Raw genomic sequence first — 19,480 nt, forward strand, 5'->3', positions numbered from 1 at the left:
TCAAAAATTGTGAACCTTTGGCTTGTGTTGTTTCAGTCCAAGAAATAATTTCATTTCAAATTTTTATTCTTGTTATAACTATAGCCTACATAAGAAACTCAGTTCCAAATGTTGTCTTTGCTGACAAAAATACAGTTTTAATCAAGGATTATTTTCATCTTCATTTTATCGATGAAATCAAAACTGATCACAACCTCATAACAGATCTTTTGAACGATATAGTTTGGAAGCATAGCCTTAATCACCATTGGGGCTCTGAAGTATTGTTTTTCAACCAGATGGAACAAGATATGTGCCTAAATCAATATTTCAATAAACTTGCCAAATGTATGATGACTAAACATTGGTGCCAAATTATATTTTTAAAGGTGAACAATTATAATATGTAAGCTTTAAATAGTTTTATTTTGAGCTGTGTAGTATAAATTTGATGAAAGATTACAGTAATTACATTACCTGTGACCACATAACCAGTTTAAGGGACTTTCATATAATTCAAAAGGATCTGGACCAATTAAGCATATGAGGTAGAAAATGGTAAATGGCTTTAATGGCATACATGCAAAGTAATGCACGTTGGTACAGTGTAAAGAAAGGGTTAATCAGACTGATGTAAAGTGTGCTAATGTAATACCGCTAATGATTTCTCTTTATAGTGTAGTAATGTTAGCTTTTAACCTTTGTTTATTAAGTAAGGAAGTATGATTCTTATATTGTAATATCTTAAAATAATAAACAGCAATTCTAAGGTTGTAACCAGCTGCTTAATGAGAAAAGTTAATAGGAGACATGGGTAAGAAAGGGTTCACAGATACATGACAGGCAGAAAAGCTCCTTTTGTCATTAGAAAGGAGGCTTTGGGGCCTTACTTAAGATGAGCACCTGCCTGAGAAAGACTTTGCAGCTAGCCTGGAAAGTTAGGGAGTGAGTATCAAGGAAAAGGAGTTACAAAGAGATATTTTGCATCCATGTTACTCATTGTAATACGGATCTGTAGCTACAAGGACAGAACATAATCAGATCAGTGTTGAATGATATCTATGTAATGTAGCTATGAAAAATGCGAATTGTGAAGGGGTGAGTAAAAGGTGGGTGTTGGAAAAGATACTTTAGAATTCGATTAAGGTCTGATCAATCTCTATACCGAGCCTGGAACTGTAAAGTGTTTGAATTCTCTGGCTAAAACTCACAAGGTTTTGTCATAAGTATTGCTCTTAAGTGTATGTTTAATTATTGTATGTTTAATAAATCTGTGACATCTGACATTCAATGTTGCGCACCCTATTGATTTGAGGAGTAAATTATCAGTGAGAACACACACGTGTACCCCTCCTCTAAAAGTTGGCACCCTAGAAGCATGCATTGTGTTGATCTATCACAGAATGGAGACTTACGGCTCGCTACCTGATTTCTCCGATATGTAGGGTTAGTGTTTCGAGCCTTCTATCGACTTTCAGTAATGGCACGTTACAGCAAATTATTATAAAGCCATGGCAGAATCAAAATGAAGCTTGTACATAAGCAGGTGTTCATTTGCAAAGAGTGTGATAACTGACTACAGACTACAAGTATACAAATAGGCAAGATTGTTCCTGTAACAAAGCTAATCAAGTGAGGAATGTATTTGAAGAAATTTGAATACAAGTCAAACCTGGTTATATTAACCCTATATGACTCCTTGTTTAGGTGACATGTAGAATCCTGCATACCCTACCTCCAAAAAGACTGATGAAATGAAGAGGATTCAGAGAAGAGTGACACAGGATTCTGGGGGCTGCAAGTTATGAAAACATATCACAGAATGAATTTGTTTCATTGGAGATAAGATGATTGAAAGGAGACATGATGCAGGTCTTTAAAATGCTGAAAGACGAGGATAATATAAATGTAAGCAGGTCATTTACCTTGGACTGAGAGTGCAGAACTCGATAGAAAAATTAACAAGACTAGAATTGGAAGGAAATTTCTCCCTCCTTGGAGTAGTGGACATGTGGATCAGACTCACAGCAAAAGTTGTATTAATGACTTAAAAAGCGAGGCAAATAGCTGGTTAGGAAAGGAGTAGATAGGTATAAGTATAGACAGAGACATTCAAATACTCCATGGAACAAAATGGTTCCTATGCTACTGGGACCATGGAAATATTCCTGGAAAGTAATTGTTCAGTGTTGAATAGTATAGGTTATAAGGTTAGATTGATGTCTGATTACCTCTACAGGAGGAGAGAGAGTGAAGGGGAAAAATTACATAAAACTTTCCCATGACATACATAGTCTGTGGAAGAACAGGCTTGATGGGCCAAGAATATTTGTCATCAATGTTTTCTTATAAATATCTACAGTTCACTAAAAAAGTAATTGTTCTACCTTTGATATATTTGCATATACTTAATACAACCAACAGCACAAAATATTAACTTGAAAATATTTAGTTCTAGCCCTAAGCAGTTTGAGAACAAAATATAAACCGCTGGGGAAAATGTACAAGATGAAAAGCACTTGTATCAAAACGAAAATATTTTTAAAATGTCTACAATTAAATACTGTATAGTGCACATTCCTAGGTTGTTTATGCATTTTACAAATCTCCAAAAATCTCCACAACATACCTTACTCCAAACCTATGCTGTTTCAAATTTGGTTCATTATTACTTTGATGAAAAACATTTGAACTACCTGTACCTCCATCACAGCCAGAAGCTGCTCCACTGTCATATCCCCCATTTCCTTTAAGGAGGTCAAGATACAGTGTCTACTACTATTCTGCCTCTCATGCATTAATAATTTCATAAATGAGCATTCGTCCTGATCATATACAGTCAGGTTTATGTCACTTCTCTAGTCTGCTTAGTTTATAAATAAAATTAAAGGTAAAACAAAACACAATCTGCAGAATAATGGTCACCTACAAAGAGTCTTCAAGGTGCTTTCTTTATCAGGTTTTGCACTTTGCACGAAGTATTTGTGTTGTCTATATAAGGAAATAGGTGGAAAAGCATCAGAGGAACATAATTTAAAATACCACTAGTGCTTCTGTTACATTTAATATTGTTGTAGAACATTTATAAAAGCAGATACCATCATGTTTATATTTTACTTTGTAATGGCTATACCTTAAGGAATCAAGGCAGTTGTGATCATTATTTCTGGAGAAAACAGGACAGACATACAAAGAGATGTTTTCCTCAATAACTATATGCATTGATTTGGCAACATTAATTTATACACTGAGATTTAAAAATGGAAATGTTCTAATACAACTAATGATGTACTCCATTTATAAAAGCTTAAAATGCATAGATGCATAATTTTAGCGGGTTATAGAAAAGCAAGCAATGTTAGATGTAAACAGGGTACTCAGAAAGTACTCACCAAGATTTATCCATATTCCTCCAAGTTTCAGAATCTTCCATATTGTTTCAATGTAATCAACAACATTATGTGCTGTATCAATGAAGAAACACGTTGCTACACAATCCCACGCATCTGTTGATAAAAAATAACTGAAGTCATTTTACATTTATAAAATATGAAGACTCAGGCAAATATTTCCTCCACTCTTATGAAAACACTTCCTGCAAGAAAATAAGGATGATAAAATTTAGATTCAGCTGCACCCAGGCAGTTGATCTATAGTTCATATCACTAGATCACAGTTATGGATATACTTTATATCCAAATATTTCCCATCATTTGCTGTTTTTCTTTATAGCCCTACATTTATAACCTAGCTTATATCACTGATTCACTATCCTAGACAAATATTCATTAGCTACTTTTCCACTTACTTTCTGCAAATTGATTTCCAGTTCCTAGATTTGTTGACTCCCTTTCATATCAACTGCTGTACCCTAGTGCAGTGAAATGTGTAACTTTCTGGATGAGTTTATCATTTCTGCAGTAATCTCCTTAATACTTATTCCAGAATTATCCACCATATTTTTTCAGAATTTTTCCCCATAATTCTGACATAAAGACTTATTAATCTGCTTCATCAGTTCACCTTACATTAAATACTTATGCCATATGAACCCTCAATCTATTTTTCTTTAAGGAAAGTAAATGGAGCATCCTCAATCTACCCTCATAATACTTGCAGCAGAGCTCAAGAATAATCTCAGTTGCAGTTCTCTCAGTTATTTCACCCTCCATTAGTGTATAAACCAAAACTGGATGCGATATTCCAAATGTTCTCCATCGTAGGGATTCAGTATCTCCTCTTATATCCAAGACTTCCTGATTCTGTGCTGTAGTTTTATTTGCCTTATAATTATTACTTGTTTTTAATCAAAATATACCATCTCACATTTTCTAACATTAAATTCCATATGACCATAAGACATAGGAGCAGGAGTAGGCCATTCGACCCCTCGAGCCTGCTCCGCCATTCAATGAGATCATGGCTGATCTGATTTTTACCTCAAGTCCACTTTCCCACCCTTTCCCCATATCCTTTGACTCCCTTGCTGATCAAAAATTTGTCTAACTCAGCCTTGAATGTATTCAATGACTCAGCCTCCACAGCTTTTTGAGGTAAAGAATTCCAAAGATTCACGACCCTCTGGGAGAAGAAATTCCTCCTCATTTCCGTCTTAAACAGGCGACTCCTTATTCTGAGAGTATGCCCCCTAGTTTTAGATTCCCCCATGAGGGGTAACATCCTCTCAGCACCTACCCTATCGAGTTCCCTCAGAATCTTGTATGTTTCAATAAGATTCCTTCTGACTATCTTATTAATATCTCCTTGCATCTTTCTTAAGTCCTCAGAATTATTTACCATGCCTCCCATTTTAGTATTGTCCAAATTTGCAGAGGATACAGAAATTGGAGGCATAGTATTTATTCTGGCACAACATGCTTCCATAGAAGTGATTTGTGCCATATTAGATTGTTAAATTTGACACACAATAGATACAGATAAAAAAAGCATTTTTCTAAATAACCAAAATAGACATTTTCAACAAAGAGTATTTCTAAATTTCTTGTTTGCTGTAGATGACACAATGCCTTAGGTCTTATGGAAAAAAGTGGCATATGGAATTTAATGTTAGAAAATGTGAGATGGTATATTTTGATTAAAAAAAAGTAATAATTATAAGGCAAATAAAACTACAGCACAGAATCAGGAAGTCTTGGATATAAGAGGAGATACTGAATCCCTAGCGTGCATCGTGGCATGCATTAAAACTGCTCGGCACCTGCGTACCTGCTTGAGTTCCAGTTCTTCGGGCTGGTTGACTTGCCCCGGTAGATAAACATAAGGCCCTTTTTCCTAGCTAATACTTGCCACACACTCCAGATGCTTTACTACTGCAAAGCTTGATCAACACAATACACACCCCGATGCATATGCAGTGGCGCTCTTGATTTTGAGAGGAAGTTGGAGTTGCCAGTATGTGTAATGAGTGCAATTTAGCTGACATGAAAGAGGAGACATTATCTAATGTGGTAATTAAGTGAGTTTAATAGCAGCATAAAACATCAAATGAGGGACACTGATATGACAATTATTTATTTTCTTTGATTGTACTTTCACTAAGAGTGCGGAGAGAGGTTAGGAGAAATTCCTTTGCACAGAAGATTGTTGGAGTACAGAATGCATTGCCGCAGGAAGTGATTGAGATAGAGACCATTGTATCTTTTAAGGAAAAGGGATAAATATTTGAAGCAGAGGAAGATACAAAGTTATGGGGAGAGAGCAGGGCAGTGGGATTAGTTTTGGATTGCTCTAGCAAAGAGCCAGAATAGACACAATGGGCCAAAAAGCCTTGTTCTATTCTGTATGGTCCTTTAATACTTTTAATTGTTGTGTTTTGCTGGCACTGATGATCATAGCTTTTTTATGTTAAATATTTTTGCTCAATAAATACAATACTGTAAGTCTTCGAATATAATTCTCCCTCTAAAAATTTCAAAAAAGGTGTGAATATGAATTCTAAAATATGGTATTTTTCCTAAAATTTGGGTCACAAAGGAGAGGGTCCATATTATACAGAGGCTTGCTATACTCCAAGATCTAACAATAACAACTTGCATTTATATAGCGCCTTTAAAATAGTAACGAGCTTCACAGGAGCATCATCAAAACAAAATTTGAACTGAGCCACATAAGGCGATATTAGGACAGGTGACCAAAAGCTTGGTCAAAGAGGTAGGTGTTAAGGAGCGTCTTAAAGGAAGAAGGAGAGAGATAGAGAGGCAGATAGGTAGAGAAGCAGAAATGTTTAGGGAGGGAATTCCAGAACTTAGGGCCTAGGCAGTTGAAGGCAAGGCCACCAATGGTGGAGCACTGAAAATTAAAGATGCACAAGAGGCCAGAATTGGAGGAGTGCAGATATCTTGGAGGGTTGTAGGGCTGGAGGAGGTTACAGAGATAGGGAGGGGCGAGGCCATGGAGGGATTTGAAATCAAGAATGAGAAATTTAAAATTGAGGTGTTGCCGAACCGGGAGCCAATGTAGGTCAGTTCTGGGACAGCTATCTAAACAAATTAGGATTTTATACCTCACCATACAATTTCCTCAAGGGCATACAGAATGTAGAAAATTGTATCCACTCAGCATAATTAAAATTACATTGCATATAAGGGGTAAACAATTATTGTTGGTAATTACAACCTTAATATTTATTTAAATATCAGAGGTCCATAATTTTTTTGCATTACAAGAACGTGGTATGAGCATCTGATAGCAAATTGCTCGAACCCAAATAATGGAAATTGTGAAATGAAACCTAAAGACTTGGATGAAGATGGTTTAGACCCTATTAAAACCATTATTGTTGCAGCCTTTGCTGCACAGCTCAGAAAGCTAAAAACATAGTAAATTTTTAAAATGTTATCATTTTATATCCAGCCCAGTAATAAAACATCTCAAGTTTAAAAGCTGCAAAGATTCTTAACACACAACTGATTTACAGTCTATTATTAAACATTTATGGAGTTATAAATACACCAAAGCTGCAAATACGTCCAAACAATAATGTTCATAGAATGTCAAGAATTGATCTACTTACCTGGTTCTGTATAGATCTCCTGAAAATCTCCTGCTGTCATAGAAAAGTTAGCATGAGATGGAAGACTATGAGGATTAACATCAGGAAAATGGACTGGTCGAATCTGATCAGCTGATCGCTTGTTGTTACTAAATTGATGGATCCAGGGATAAAGTGTCATTGTGTTAACTCCAGAACATCTACAAAAAAAGTGAACTGACAAGCTAAATTATGCACTTTAATACACCATAATCATATTTAGATTTTCCAAACAAAGAACTCAAAAAAGAAACTGTAAATGCTCAAAATCTAACAAAAACAGAAAAGTACACAGCAGTTCAGTCAGCACCTGTAAAAAGACAGGTTAACATTTCAAGTGAGACTGAGTTCTGATGAAAGGTTAATGCTTTTGGTATAACCTATCTTTTCTCTTTACAGATTCTGATTGACCTGCTGATTATTGCAGCAGTTTCTGTTTTTGTTTCAAAAAAGAATCATTCTGCTTTAATCATTTCAAATTAGAATACTATTTTAAAACCACACACTGTACAACAAATGTGGCTCAAATTCTGAAGTCATACTCTACCTGTTAAGTACAAAATGTGAACAGAAGAGCATGTATAGACTCCACTCATTACCCTGGCAGCTGTAGCCCAGTCTAGCGATCTCCCAGGCTAGTCTCCCAAGCCCTGCTCCTGGTACAAGTACGTTCATGTCAGCAGGATTGCTGTATTGAGAGAGCAATATAATTTAACAATTAATTCATATGCAAGGACTCAGCTGGGAAATTAAAGTCATCTGGTTCCATAGCATATACCAAATGGTTCCTATGGATTATAGTCAGGCCTTGTATCTTACTGCATCTTTGACATAATCACAAATTAACAACACTGAGAGATCCTTTTGTTTTCAAATATGTGTTAAGCCATTTCTTGTTTGAAAATTTCTACTCCAATAGTATGTAGCTAATAACCATTTCATAAAACTACTAACAGTTACCATTTAGTTTTACTGTTTAGAATTAACTAAACACAAATTTCTGTTAATGCAATAATCTCAACGTTCCATCTTATGTACAACTCTATTAGAGTGGCTTATAATGTGCCTTCAGCAGTAATCGAATCCGTTTGGTTCAATGCCTAATAAGAAGCTATTTCTGACTACTCATGTGTAAAAGGAAGGTTGATTTTTAGTCTTCAATGCAGAACAGAGGCCAACACCCTCCATGTAGGCAGCAAAGCACATTAGATAGCGAATCTCCCATGACAGATCTCATGTTTCTTAGCAGCAAGACAAAAGTGACACTAGGAATAGCCAGATAGCAGGCTTCCCAGCTCTCTCAACCACAGAAAATGTGTGGCCTGGCAAGGGATGGGAGTTTCTGAGGGGAGTAAATGGGAAAGAGAGATTACACATGCTTACAAGGTGTGTGCACAAAAAAGAAAAACATTGTTCAAGTATGGTGACTTTTCATAACCATATTTGACACCACAATAAGAAATTAAAAGTCATAGTCAAAAAAGGCTACTCAGCTCTTCAAAGCTAAGTTCCCTAGTACTCAACTCACCCAAGTCTAGCATCCAATTGCATTTTGAATCCACCAGTATTTTTGACTCTATCATTACAAGGTTTTGTTCCAAAGATAACTGTGTATATTTGGTTCCAGTAGGAGCTCAGAACATTCCTATCTCATTACTGGCTTTTTTTTTTGCAATGTATTATATGTCATTTATCTGAATCAAACTGAATTAACTTATCCATGCTTCAAGGATGACAATGCTTTTTTTTGGTAATTATATATTTTATCTGTGCTGTTCATATAATTACTATGAAAGCAATATTAATCGTATAAGTAAGCATGCATTATTAGTTGTAATCAAACCTTTATAAAAATATAAAATAGCGTTAGAGCTAACATTATGGAAGAAGAATGTACACTCAGTAAAATTCTAACTAACAGTATAATTATTTTAGTAATTTTTAACTGCCTATGACTATATTGCATTCTGGAAATGGCCAGTTACACGGGTAGTTAGGTACTGACATTCACGAGCTGTTTTCCAGTAATTCTATCACGTCTTCTGCTTTTATTATTTTCAGACATGGAGAAAATTTTTTTGTTGGGGTGCACTTTCTCTGGCTCTTGCTAATATATTAGTCTGCATATGCTCTGCTAGTTATGTATTTTGGAAGGTTTATGTTTCAATTTTCACCAAAAGACTCCCCAGCTCTCCTGAAGATGATGATTCTGGCTGAGATATAGTTCCACAGGTGAATAGCAGCCCGCCAGTTCCTCACCAAATGGCCATGTGTTCTGTGTGAAGTACTGGCAGTCTTGGAAAGCTAGTCGTCCATGGAAAGTAATACAGCTGACCCAAATCCTGTCCTCGCCAACCAATGTCTTTACAGCAGAGATCACCTGGATAGTTACCAGGAACTCTAACTGTTTTTTCCTCTCTAACCAGGCACAGAGACCAACTGTAGTGCCCCAATGCTGCCACAGCTGAGATCAGCTAACTCAGTACAAAGCATAGGACCCACATTGAATCTGATCTGCTAAAAGCTTAAGTTGAAAAAGGTGCTAGGATGAAAAAGATTAATAGATGCATAAAATTATTTTATTGATCTCTCATTCACAGTTCTAAGCATATCATTTTATGGAACCAATACTGTACCATTCATCCTGAGGGAAATGTTTTATGATTTCTTCAATGATTGGCTGATAACAAGCATCCCGTTCAGCCTTGCCATCGTCACTCCAATCCCTTACAAATTGCTTAATGGTGGACTTCAGTTTGTCCATGTCAAAGATGGATGCTGGTTTTAATCGTCCTAGGTCAGCCTGTTCATGTTATAACCAAAAATAATCATTTATTATGAAATAGGAGAAAACCCCAGGGAAAAATGACCCATTAAGAAAAATCTGGTATAAGATTTTACAGATTTCTTTCCCCTAAATTTCTGTATTTTCCAGCTCATTGTGAAAATTGCATAGAATTATATAGAAGTTACAACACAAAAATAGGCCATTCAGCCCAACCAGTCCATGTTGGCTTGTACCTTCCACATGAGCAGTAGCCCTAATTTCATGTGCTTGTCCTGTTTCCATTATCTCTTTATTCCCCTTTCCTTCAACCACCTAACTAACCTATTTTTAAATGTTGGCATGGTCTTTGCTTCACTCACTAAGTCTAAGAGTGCATTTCACAGCCTCTATGCAAAAAAGCTCATCCGTTTTTGGTGGTGTTGGTTAGGGGATAAATGTAGAGCCAGGACTTCTTTGAATGATGCCTTGGGATCTTTTACGTTTACCTGAACAGGCAGATGGGATATTAGTTTAATATTTCTTCCGAAAGACAGCATCTCCAATAATGCAGCACTCCCTCAGTCCGGCACTGAAGTAGCAGCCTGGATTACATACTGGTGTGGGGATTAAACACACAATCTTCTGACTAAAGACACAATTTTTTTGCTGAGGTATAGTTCCAGAGGCACTGGCAGTCCAAGTGGCCACTCTTATATGAGAATCTCCTGCTCTCGATCCCAAATCGCCTACATTTACACTTGTACATATGTCCCCTCATTCCAGACCACTGAAAACAGTCTGTTTCTATCTACTCTGTCCCATCCCTTCATAATTTTAAATACCTCTATGAATCGCTCATTCATCTCCTCTGTTAGGAAAATAGCCCCAATTTTTCAAGTCTTTCTTTGTATTTCCTCATACCAGGCAGCATCCTAGTGAATTTGCACGTACCCTCTCTATTGCTTCAACATCCTTCCTTCGTGGAGCCCAAAATTCCGCACAGTACTCTAACTGTAGTCTTACTAAGGTTTTATATAGATTCATCATTATATCTCAACTTTTATATTCCATCCTTTTTGCCACAAAACCCAGTATTCCATTAACTTTTTAAAATGGATTTATCCACTTGAGATGCTGCCTTTATGGTCTTGTAAATCTGAACCCCCCAAACCCCCCTGGTCTTACACATCACACAGCTTGCCCACATTCAAAATATATACTTTTCTTAAAACCAGTGGTCTGGAATGAGGGGACATATGTACAAGTGTAAATTTACAAGTTTACTGATAGTAAATCTAACTGCCACATTTTTAAAAAACCATTCCATCATTTTATCAATATCTCTTTGCAGCTTCCATTCATCCTCAGAATTATTCACTACGTCTCCTATTTTAATATTGTCTGCAAATTTGGACACCACTCCCTCTAGCCCTATATCCAGATCATTGATGTACAGAGTGAACAGAAGCGGTCCCAAAATAGAACCCTGTGGGACACCATTATTCACTTCCAACCACTGAGAAATTGCTCTTAACTCCTACTCTGTTTCCTCCCTTCTAACTAATGTTTAATCCAATCTGGTACCCCCGCCCTCACCTAATTCTATACCCCTTAATCTTCTCCAGTAGTCTCCTGTGTGATACCTTGTCAAAGACTTTCTAAAAGTCCATGTACTCCATATCCACTGCAATCTCCTCATCCACCATATGTGTCATCTCCTCAAAGAACTCAGCCAGGTCTCACCTGACTAAGGGCTCCAAGTAGAATGACTGAGCAATTCGAATCCAGTTCTCAGCAGGTCCAAGTCCACAACACAAAAGCCATTGATTTTCTGCTTCTTAGGCCACTTGAAAATAGATTGTATACAGCATGGAAATGTTATATTGTTGCAGGGCAGGGGGGTTGGAAGAAAGATGACACCCTTCTGAATACGTGGTGGTACACTAGAGCTCTACACTTCATCTAACCATGATACATTTCACCTATAAGTATCCAGTGAGAGTTGGTAGTCCTCACCTACTGTCCGCCCAAGTTCACTTTCCAGCAGGAGCCACAAGATAGCAATCAGAAGTGGGAACTCTGTCTAATTTTTCACCTTTCCACCGAGGGGCACCAAGGCCAATTGCAGAATTCCAAATCATGTGCTGGCTGAAATCATCTCACTCAGCAGAGCCTTGTAATGGCAATTTTTAGGCTCAGTACTATACTATTTACCCACTAAGATAGTCACTAATAAATCCAATACGGAATTCAGGAGAAACTTCTTTACCCAGCGAATGGTTCAAATGTGGAACTTGCTACCACAAGGAGTAGCTGAGCCGACTAGCATAGATGCATTTAAGGGGAAGCTATGTAAACATATGAGGGAGAAAGGACTAGAAGGATACATTGATGGAGTTAGATGAAGAAGGGTGGAGGAGGCTTGTGTGGAACATAAACACAGACATGGACTTGTTGGGCTGAATGGCCTGTTTCTGTGCTGTACATTCTATGTAAAAATATCCTGAAGTATTGCATTTATTAGGTCAAAACTTATCTTAAATGCAGTACCGATAAATTATATAAATTTACTCAGATATACACAGGCTACTCAATAGTTGGGGTGAATTACAAAAGTGCATGCAGCCCCAAGTTGCTTTTGAGCCAACACATGCAGTTGAGTTTTCAAAATAATGTAATGTTTGTGTTTCGCTTACCTCCATTTCTATGACTCCATATTCCTTATTTTCAAACATATGATTGCAGTTGTTTATAATTGCTTTCAGGATCTCGTAGTTATGTTCAATACACTCCCTTAATTTGTTCACGTGAGGAAGGAAATTAGGAAGCAGCTTCCGATGAGCTACTGGAAGGGATTGGAATTGCTTTTCAGAACGAGTTACCCTCTCATGAGCATATGTCCTGGAAAGTGAAGTTGCATTGAAAAATGAGCAGGGAAAATTGTGAACAATGCAACAAATTTTCACAAGCATAACTATTGAACCTACAATTTTTCACCTTATAGCCTATAACTTATACCAATCAAAGTGGTGCAGTTCATCATTAAAATATTTATAAAATCTGTATGTACAACAATCACACTACATTTATATTGATGATATCTTTACCAAAATATAAAATTTATGAAATTGTCTATATAAACTTGCACTTTATCTTTGCAAAATGCTACCCGTTTTTAAGAGTACTATTATACCCAAACAATTATAATTAGTTTGCCATAAAAGTGGCTGGAGAAATTAGACAAAATGACTGAAACAAATATAGTCTTTTAATGACTGGGCACTTCAAAACAGCATCCAGGTCCATGACAAATTCCAAACTGACAAGTCCATGGTTGATGGAATCCAAGTTACTGGGAAAGGCCTTCACTTAACCCAAATGTCAGGTGCTCAAGATGTGGCAGTAAATATTGAAAGTAACATTTCTTCAAACATTTAATAGAATGTATTATTTAAAATTTACTGCAGTGTACAAGGAGTACTTTGCATTTTATGTACTTCCCCACTGAGTCCTTCTTTAAAAACCGGAGTAGTCTTTTACTCCTCCAGTTTCTCTCCTTCCATTGCCCTCCCATTAGAGATTTACACACATTATGTGCAAGTTTGAATCTCAGAGTCAAGAGAGGTCCAATTACAAATACTCAATGATGGCAAGCTTTCCCTCAGTCCTAATGTCCTCTGCATTTTACTGTGACTGATTTTAAAATAACTGGCATGATATTGCTTTCTGAATCATATTATTGTTTGTGAAATGAGTAATGCCTAATGATGTATCACATTTATAAATACTACAAAGAACACCAATGCAATGTTTATGGATAGTGCATGCTCTTCAAATGCTGAATAATGCACAGTACTTGAAGAGTAGAAGGGAGAAAACTAGAAAGTAAATATAAAGAGAATACTATATCCTCCAAATAAGCTAAACTGTGAACAATTTTTCCTTTAGAACCACCATTAAAATGTTAAAAAGATGTATAATTATATGCTTCCAAAAAATGTCCACCTCAACTTTTCCAGGTAAGAAAAACAGGCAAGAAGCTTGTCCTTTGCATTCAATACCAATTATGCTTTAATAGTTGACCACAAGCGAATGGCATTCCACAACTGGTTGTGGCTACCTTCCTAAGAATTATCAAACCTAAACACACACATGAAGTGATCAGTTTTTGTCTAAACTTGAAGCAACAGAACCAGAGAAGTGTGCAGCAAATGATTCAGCTGCCATACTACTGGGCCATTCTGTTACTGGGTGCTGTGGCTCAGTGGTAGCACTCTGGTCTCTGATTCAGAAGGCTGTGGGTTCACGTCCCACTCCAGAGAGAGTGCTGCACTGTTGGAGGTTAAACCAAGGCCCGCCCCATCTGCCCTGGACGTAAAAGGTCCCATGGTGCTATTTCGAAGAAGAGCAGTGGAATTCTCCCTGGTGTCCTGGCCAATATTTACACCTCAACCAGCATCACTAAAACAGATTATCTGGTCATTATCACATTGCTGTTTGTGGGACCTTGCTGTGCGCAAATTGGCTGCCATGTTTCCTACATTACAACAGTGACCACACTCCAAATTGGCTGTAAAGTGCTTTGGGAGGTCCTGAGGTCAGGAAAGATGCTATAAAAATGCAAGTCTTTCTTTTTTTTCAATAGTCAATGAAATTGCTTTGCTATTTTGTTGATGTTAGAATATTTTACTTTCTTACGATGAAATCACTGAAATAAACATACCCCAATACATGAGTGGCTAATGTTAAAAAAAAATCTGTATAAAGTGAATCCACAAAAACAAATCGATGCTGCAACAGAGAAAAACAGAAACCTCAGGAAAAAATTATAAAATGAAATGATCCTGTTATAAGTTGCCAATAAAATCAAGGGGGCAAAGCATAGATAACCACAACAAAAGTACAAGGTACAAAAAGATAATGATCAAAGTGACTCTATAACAAAAGAACCAACTATAAATAAAACTGACAATGATGAGTTCAGAGACATGACCCATCAGACTGTTATGGTTTTGAGTTCTTTTTAACACTTTTCTCATTCAACAACCTGATTACAATTTCCATGAGTGTACCGTGTTCTTATGATCTGAAATCTATGGGGGTGATTTTAAATCCCAAGTTTTGGGTCACAACAGCAAAATTTTTGGACTTGGCATTCCCAGTGGGAAGCCTGTACTTTTCCGCGCCAACGTTAAACCCAGAAACAAAGCCAGGTTGCAGTTGCAACCCAAAAAACAACTGTTTCCAACCACCACCCGCCCCTAACTCACCCGTTCTTGGGGTTTAAAATCACCCCCTATGTCTTTGCTATCTGCCCCTACAGACTGTGCGAACCCATGGTACTTCTATTGATGCGCTCTGTTCCCACTCACTTTGGATGAATGAAGACTATTACACGAGACCAGAAAATGACAAGCTAAAACAACAAATCATATTTATTTACCAAATCTGATAAAATTATAAAATGCATCTAACCAAGCTAATATGGAGCATATCAGACAAACATGATTTATAACATACAATTCATCCAGCCTACACAGCCCTCTCTAGCAGGCAGAACAGACTGGAATAAAAATAAAGTCCTGAGAACTGGCACAGTGAATGTTAACAATCCAGTCTTCTCGTGCACTTTGGTTACAGAATATGATCTCAAGCAGTATCCTTTCGGTAAGGCGCTTAACATGAAATATGTCAGCCACAAGTTCACATAGCTCTTTCGTCTGAACAACCTTCAAAATCCAGCAAAAACTAAAGAATCTACAGACAGACTCTGCTTTTATCTGCCTAATTTCTTTAAAAGAAAACAAATGCGTTTTAAAGTTATTACCAAACAAAAATTAAACAGAATAACACTTCACAGCTTTCGAAGACTCAGGTCATTTTCACATATGCCAGTTTTAACGTGCAACTTCAATAAAAGTATATTTGAGACTGCTGCTACATAGTAATGACATTCATATAAATAAATCCTGATTCTGAATTGAATGACTGGGACCAAGTTAGACACTCACATCCCATTAATACCTGTAATATACAAGATGTGGAGATGCCGGTGATGGACTGGGGTTGACAATTGTAAACAATTTTACAATTGTCAACCCACACCGCCTGAGGAAGGGGAAAGCCCCCGAAAGCTTGTGGGATTAAAAATAAAATTGTTGGACTATAACTTGGTGTTGTAAAATTGTTTACAATTGTAATATACAAGACCAGGCATTTACACTTAGTTAAGGCTTACTAATCAAGCTACTTCACAAGAACAAAAGGAACTAAAAGCCATTGAAATGAAAGAAAACCAGGTAATTTTTTAACATCCAGAGTATTTTGCTTTTCATTTTTAACCTTTGGTAGAACGCTGCTGGTTCTTTTTAAACAAAATGCACACATTTCATAATTTGTGACTGGTATTGAAGGGCAGGGAAGGTTCAACACCAATGCAGGGAAATAATACAACAGCTTTGAAAAGTATGATACACAATGAAGTTAAATGCAAGCATTGCTGTGACTTTTGTGACACAATCTCTTTCACTGTGAGTTACATCACCATGACATATATTTTCATATAAAAAAAGAATGCTTTACCAATTAAACTTTGGGGAAAACAATTTTAACATCTCAATCTGTCTGCTGAGAATTTGTTCACATTTTTCCTAAACTATTGTGACCCAACAGGAAATGTTATTTTGAATTTTTCCATATGTGAGAGGTCGAAAATAGCAGCCTGAAATATCCAGATGAAATTATACTTCAAACTGGCACAAAACACTTACTATGTACACACAACCCCAATCAAAAATAAGCCTGCATATATCTGTAATTCATTCTCATGGCATCTATTATTTTATAGAAGACACCCCTTCTCCCAAAACATTTCCACCTTAAAAACAGCAGATAAAGTACCTCACATTATTTTATATTATATATATTTATAGATCTATGGCTGCAAAAATAGTTGACACATAAGTTTTTGATATATACACACTGTAAATGGTAAAACAAATCCAATTGCAAGGAATACTTAACAGTTTTCTCATAATGCCACAAAATAGCTTAACTACCATCCACATTAAATGTTCAAACCCTCTAAAAAGCAGCAAATTAATAAAACTCACATATCATCAATTGTGAGTTGTTTCTAACTTGTGTAACAAAATTTGTATTTCACTATCTCCACTGTTAAATTCACTTTTGTTTTAACACTATATATTAGAATATTTAACAGTAATGGTGCATTTTAACAAAAAGTAGACAAAATATGTAACACAAGCAACAAAGCAAAGAGTGTTATAGCAGCAGATCCATGAGCAGTATTAATATATAATGGGATACACTACAATGAAAATACTGAGAACCATTGGCAATTTATCTTATATAAGATACTTTTGCTCATTGAATATTCTGGCCATTTAACTTTTCATCTATTCGCTGACACAAAGGCAGAATGGTTCCCAAACAGTTCACTGATGTAGTCTGACACACATAATTTCTCAGATTTACTAAGGATACATTGATGACATCATGATAACAATATGCCAGATTCAATTGAAGCAATGGGAGATAGCTTTAAAAACAGCATATTCGGCTAAAAAAAAATCAATACTTTTCTTCCCTCAAATGAAGTTAAACTGTAAATATATCTAAGGCGGTTGTGAATAAATAAAAGTGTATACACCACTTTCTTAAGCTTAAAAATTGACCATTGGCATGAGCTGCAGTACCATGGTTTAGCTTGGCTAATTGTGCATTTTAGCTGATGAGAACACATCAAATAATTGCATGTGCAGTACTTTACAGCAGGTGTAAAAGACACTCAGAAAAAAAAATGTACAGGATAGGAAATATACTGGTGTTGCATTGCTAGTAATTGTCCTATAATAGTGTCTTCCTGCCATATAATGCAGCACCACTGCAAGGGCTTTCATCACAATGCTCATTACTATGCTGACACACGATGTGGAAGAGACACAATGGAAGAAAACAATAACCTACAATTTTAATTATTTTTTTTAAAAAGTGCACTTTATAAAAGTTTTGTCCTTAAGAGTCTCTGATATTATCTGTATCCCTCAGTAGTGTTAAACTCCTGCAACACACTCCCAGACATATTTTAGCAATTCCTGAAATTTCAGCAGTGAATCCACAACTAGCCCAGATAAAATCTATTTCTATATCTTTCGCAAAATTCGACATTTTTTGAAAAACAGATGACAGAAAATTGAAACTAATGGTTTGGGATATTTAAAATTAAAAAGACTGAAATGAAAAATATCAAGGGATGCGAAAGTCGTAACATTTTACAGGACGTTGCTAAATTACTGGATAATGCAAGAACTAAACTACAGTTTTATTTTTAGGTTGTATGTCGTTTGATATCTTAATTATTGTATTTTCAGTAACAACTTTCACCGTTTTGAATGACATAACAGAGTACTATCAAAATATGGTGCATAGCTCACACTTCCACACAAAATCTTAGGACCTGAAAACTTGGGCTAAGACTTAAGACATTAGAGCGAGTTATTTCAATTTAGAACATGGAGACCTACCTTTCCACTTAAGTTATGCTGTGTCTACTGCCTAAATTTGTGGCTGGCAGCTAGTTTAAGCATAATTCTATTTAACATTCTGCTGACACTCATGTCATCAGAACTGTTGAAATGAATTACTGCCTTGTTCCTCATTGGTAGCCACCTCAGTGCTATTTGCTGGCAATTATCCCATGTACAGAATTTCATGTCTTGACTTCAGATTGTGATCAACATTAAAATTTCCCAGTCATTTAAGCTGCCGTTGACTCCACATTCTAAACCTGAATAGCAAAATCATCCTGAGAGGCAATATTACAGGGATGCACTCGGAAGAGCAAACCACTTCAATTCATGGATTAAGCACTGTTTAAGTTTCAAAAATTGCTTCTTTCAATATTATTAATTGTAGCTCACCATATTTTATGATTAAAACTGGTGTTCTACATAGTTTCAATGTGTCAGTGGAAGTGAGGTGGGCACAACAGAACTGCAAATTCACTAACTGTCTATATGCTTATATGTAGAGCATCAACGAGCTGGAACTCCTAATTCACTCAATTAAATGTTTAAAATTTATATAGGTTTGAATATATTCTCAATATAATTACTTGACAGGTTAAAAAGCAGGGATTCTGGTGTGCCCATTTTACAAAAGACATTTGTCCTGATTGGTTTGAATACTAACATAATTATGAATTGAACATCTCATCACATTTTCATACTGCCTTTTGGTAGCTTTCTCCATAAGCTGTGTCTAAGTGTCTGTATATTATTTTCAAGTACATGGGTGGAGGAGTTAGTTGGTTTACTCTCAGATCTCTCATTTGCAAACACGTGGCATCACCACCTATTATGATGGCACCCACATATTTTGAAGTTTAACGCTATTATTAAGGTGGATCTTTATAGTTAACACTTTTCCCAGCCTGATTTATTACTTCTAAACCTAGTATTTTACTGACTTATGGGGACAGTCAAAATTAAATTACAGTGTATCTATATCTGCTTCCCTTTGACTATTTCCACTACTTACAGCAGACGAGGCACACTTGGTTTCAGACAGCCTCAGCTGGCCGTATCTATGTGTCGCAATGTGGAAAATAAAACCGTTCCATGCACAACGGATGCAAGATTTAAGTGCCCTAATTTTGTAAC

General features: G+C 36.3%; 1 protein-coding gene and 1 long non-coding RNA gene across 3 annotated transcripts in view; one reads left to right on the forward strand and one right to left on the reverse strand.

The window, feature by feature from the left end:
• The window catches only part of LOC137321000 (uncharacterized), a 75,383-nt gene extending 73,610 nt beyond the window's left edge, over nucleotides 1-1,773 (forward strand). Inside the window, exon 3 of the long non-coding RNA XR_010962692.1 lies at nucleotides 1,687-1,773. This is a non-coding gene — a long non-coding RNA (uncharacterized lncRNA). The remainder of the gene's footprint in view (nucleotides 1-1,686) is intronic.
• The window catches only part of carnmt1 (carnosine N-methyltransferase 1), a 52,224-nt gene that overhangs the window by 31,098 nt on the left and 1,646 nt on the right, over nucleotides 1-19,480 (reverse strand). Inside the window, exons 2-6 of one of the 2 annotated variants that reach the window (XM_067983087.1) lie at nucleotides 12,494-12,698; nucleotides 9,667-9,833; nucleotides 7,578-7,718; nucleotides 7,013-7,140; nucleotides 3,372-3,485 (exon numbers count right to left, since the gene is read on the reverse strand). In XM_067983087.1, the coding sequence (XP_067839188.1) occupies nucleotides 3,372-3,485; nucleotides 7,013-7,140; nucleotides 7,578-7,718; nucleotides 9,667-9,833; nucleotides 12,494-12,698 (755 nt within the window). Of the gene's footprint in view, nucleotides 1-3,371; nucleotides 3,486-7,012; nucleotides 7,192-7,577; nucleotides 7,719-9,666; nucleotides 9,834-12,493; nucleotides 12,699-19,480 lie in introns of both variants that reach the window. The other variant, XM_067983086.1, reaches the window with a different exon arrangement.

This window comes from Heptranchias perlo, chromosome 4, assembly GCF_035084215.1.
Source record: "Heptranchias perlo isolate sHepPer1 chromosome 4, sHepPer1.hap1, whole genome shotgun sequence".
NCBI classification, from domain to species: Eukaryota; Metazoa; Chordata; class Chondrichthyes; order Hexanchiformes; family Hexanchidae; genus Heptranchias; species Heptranchias perlo.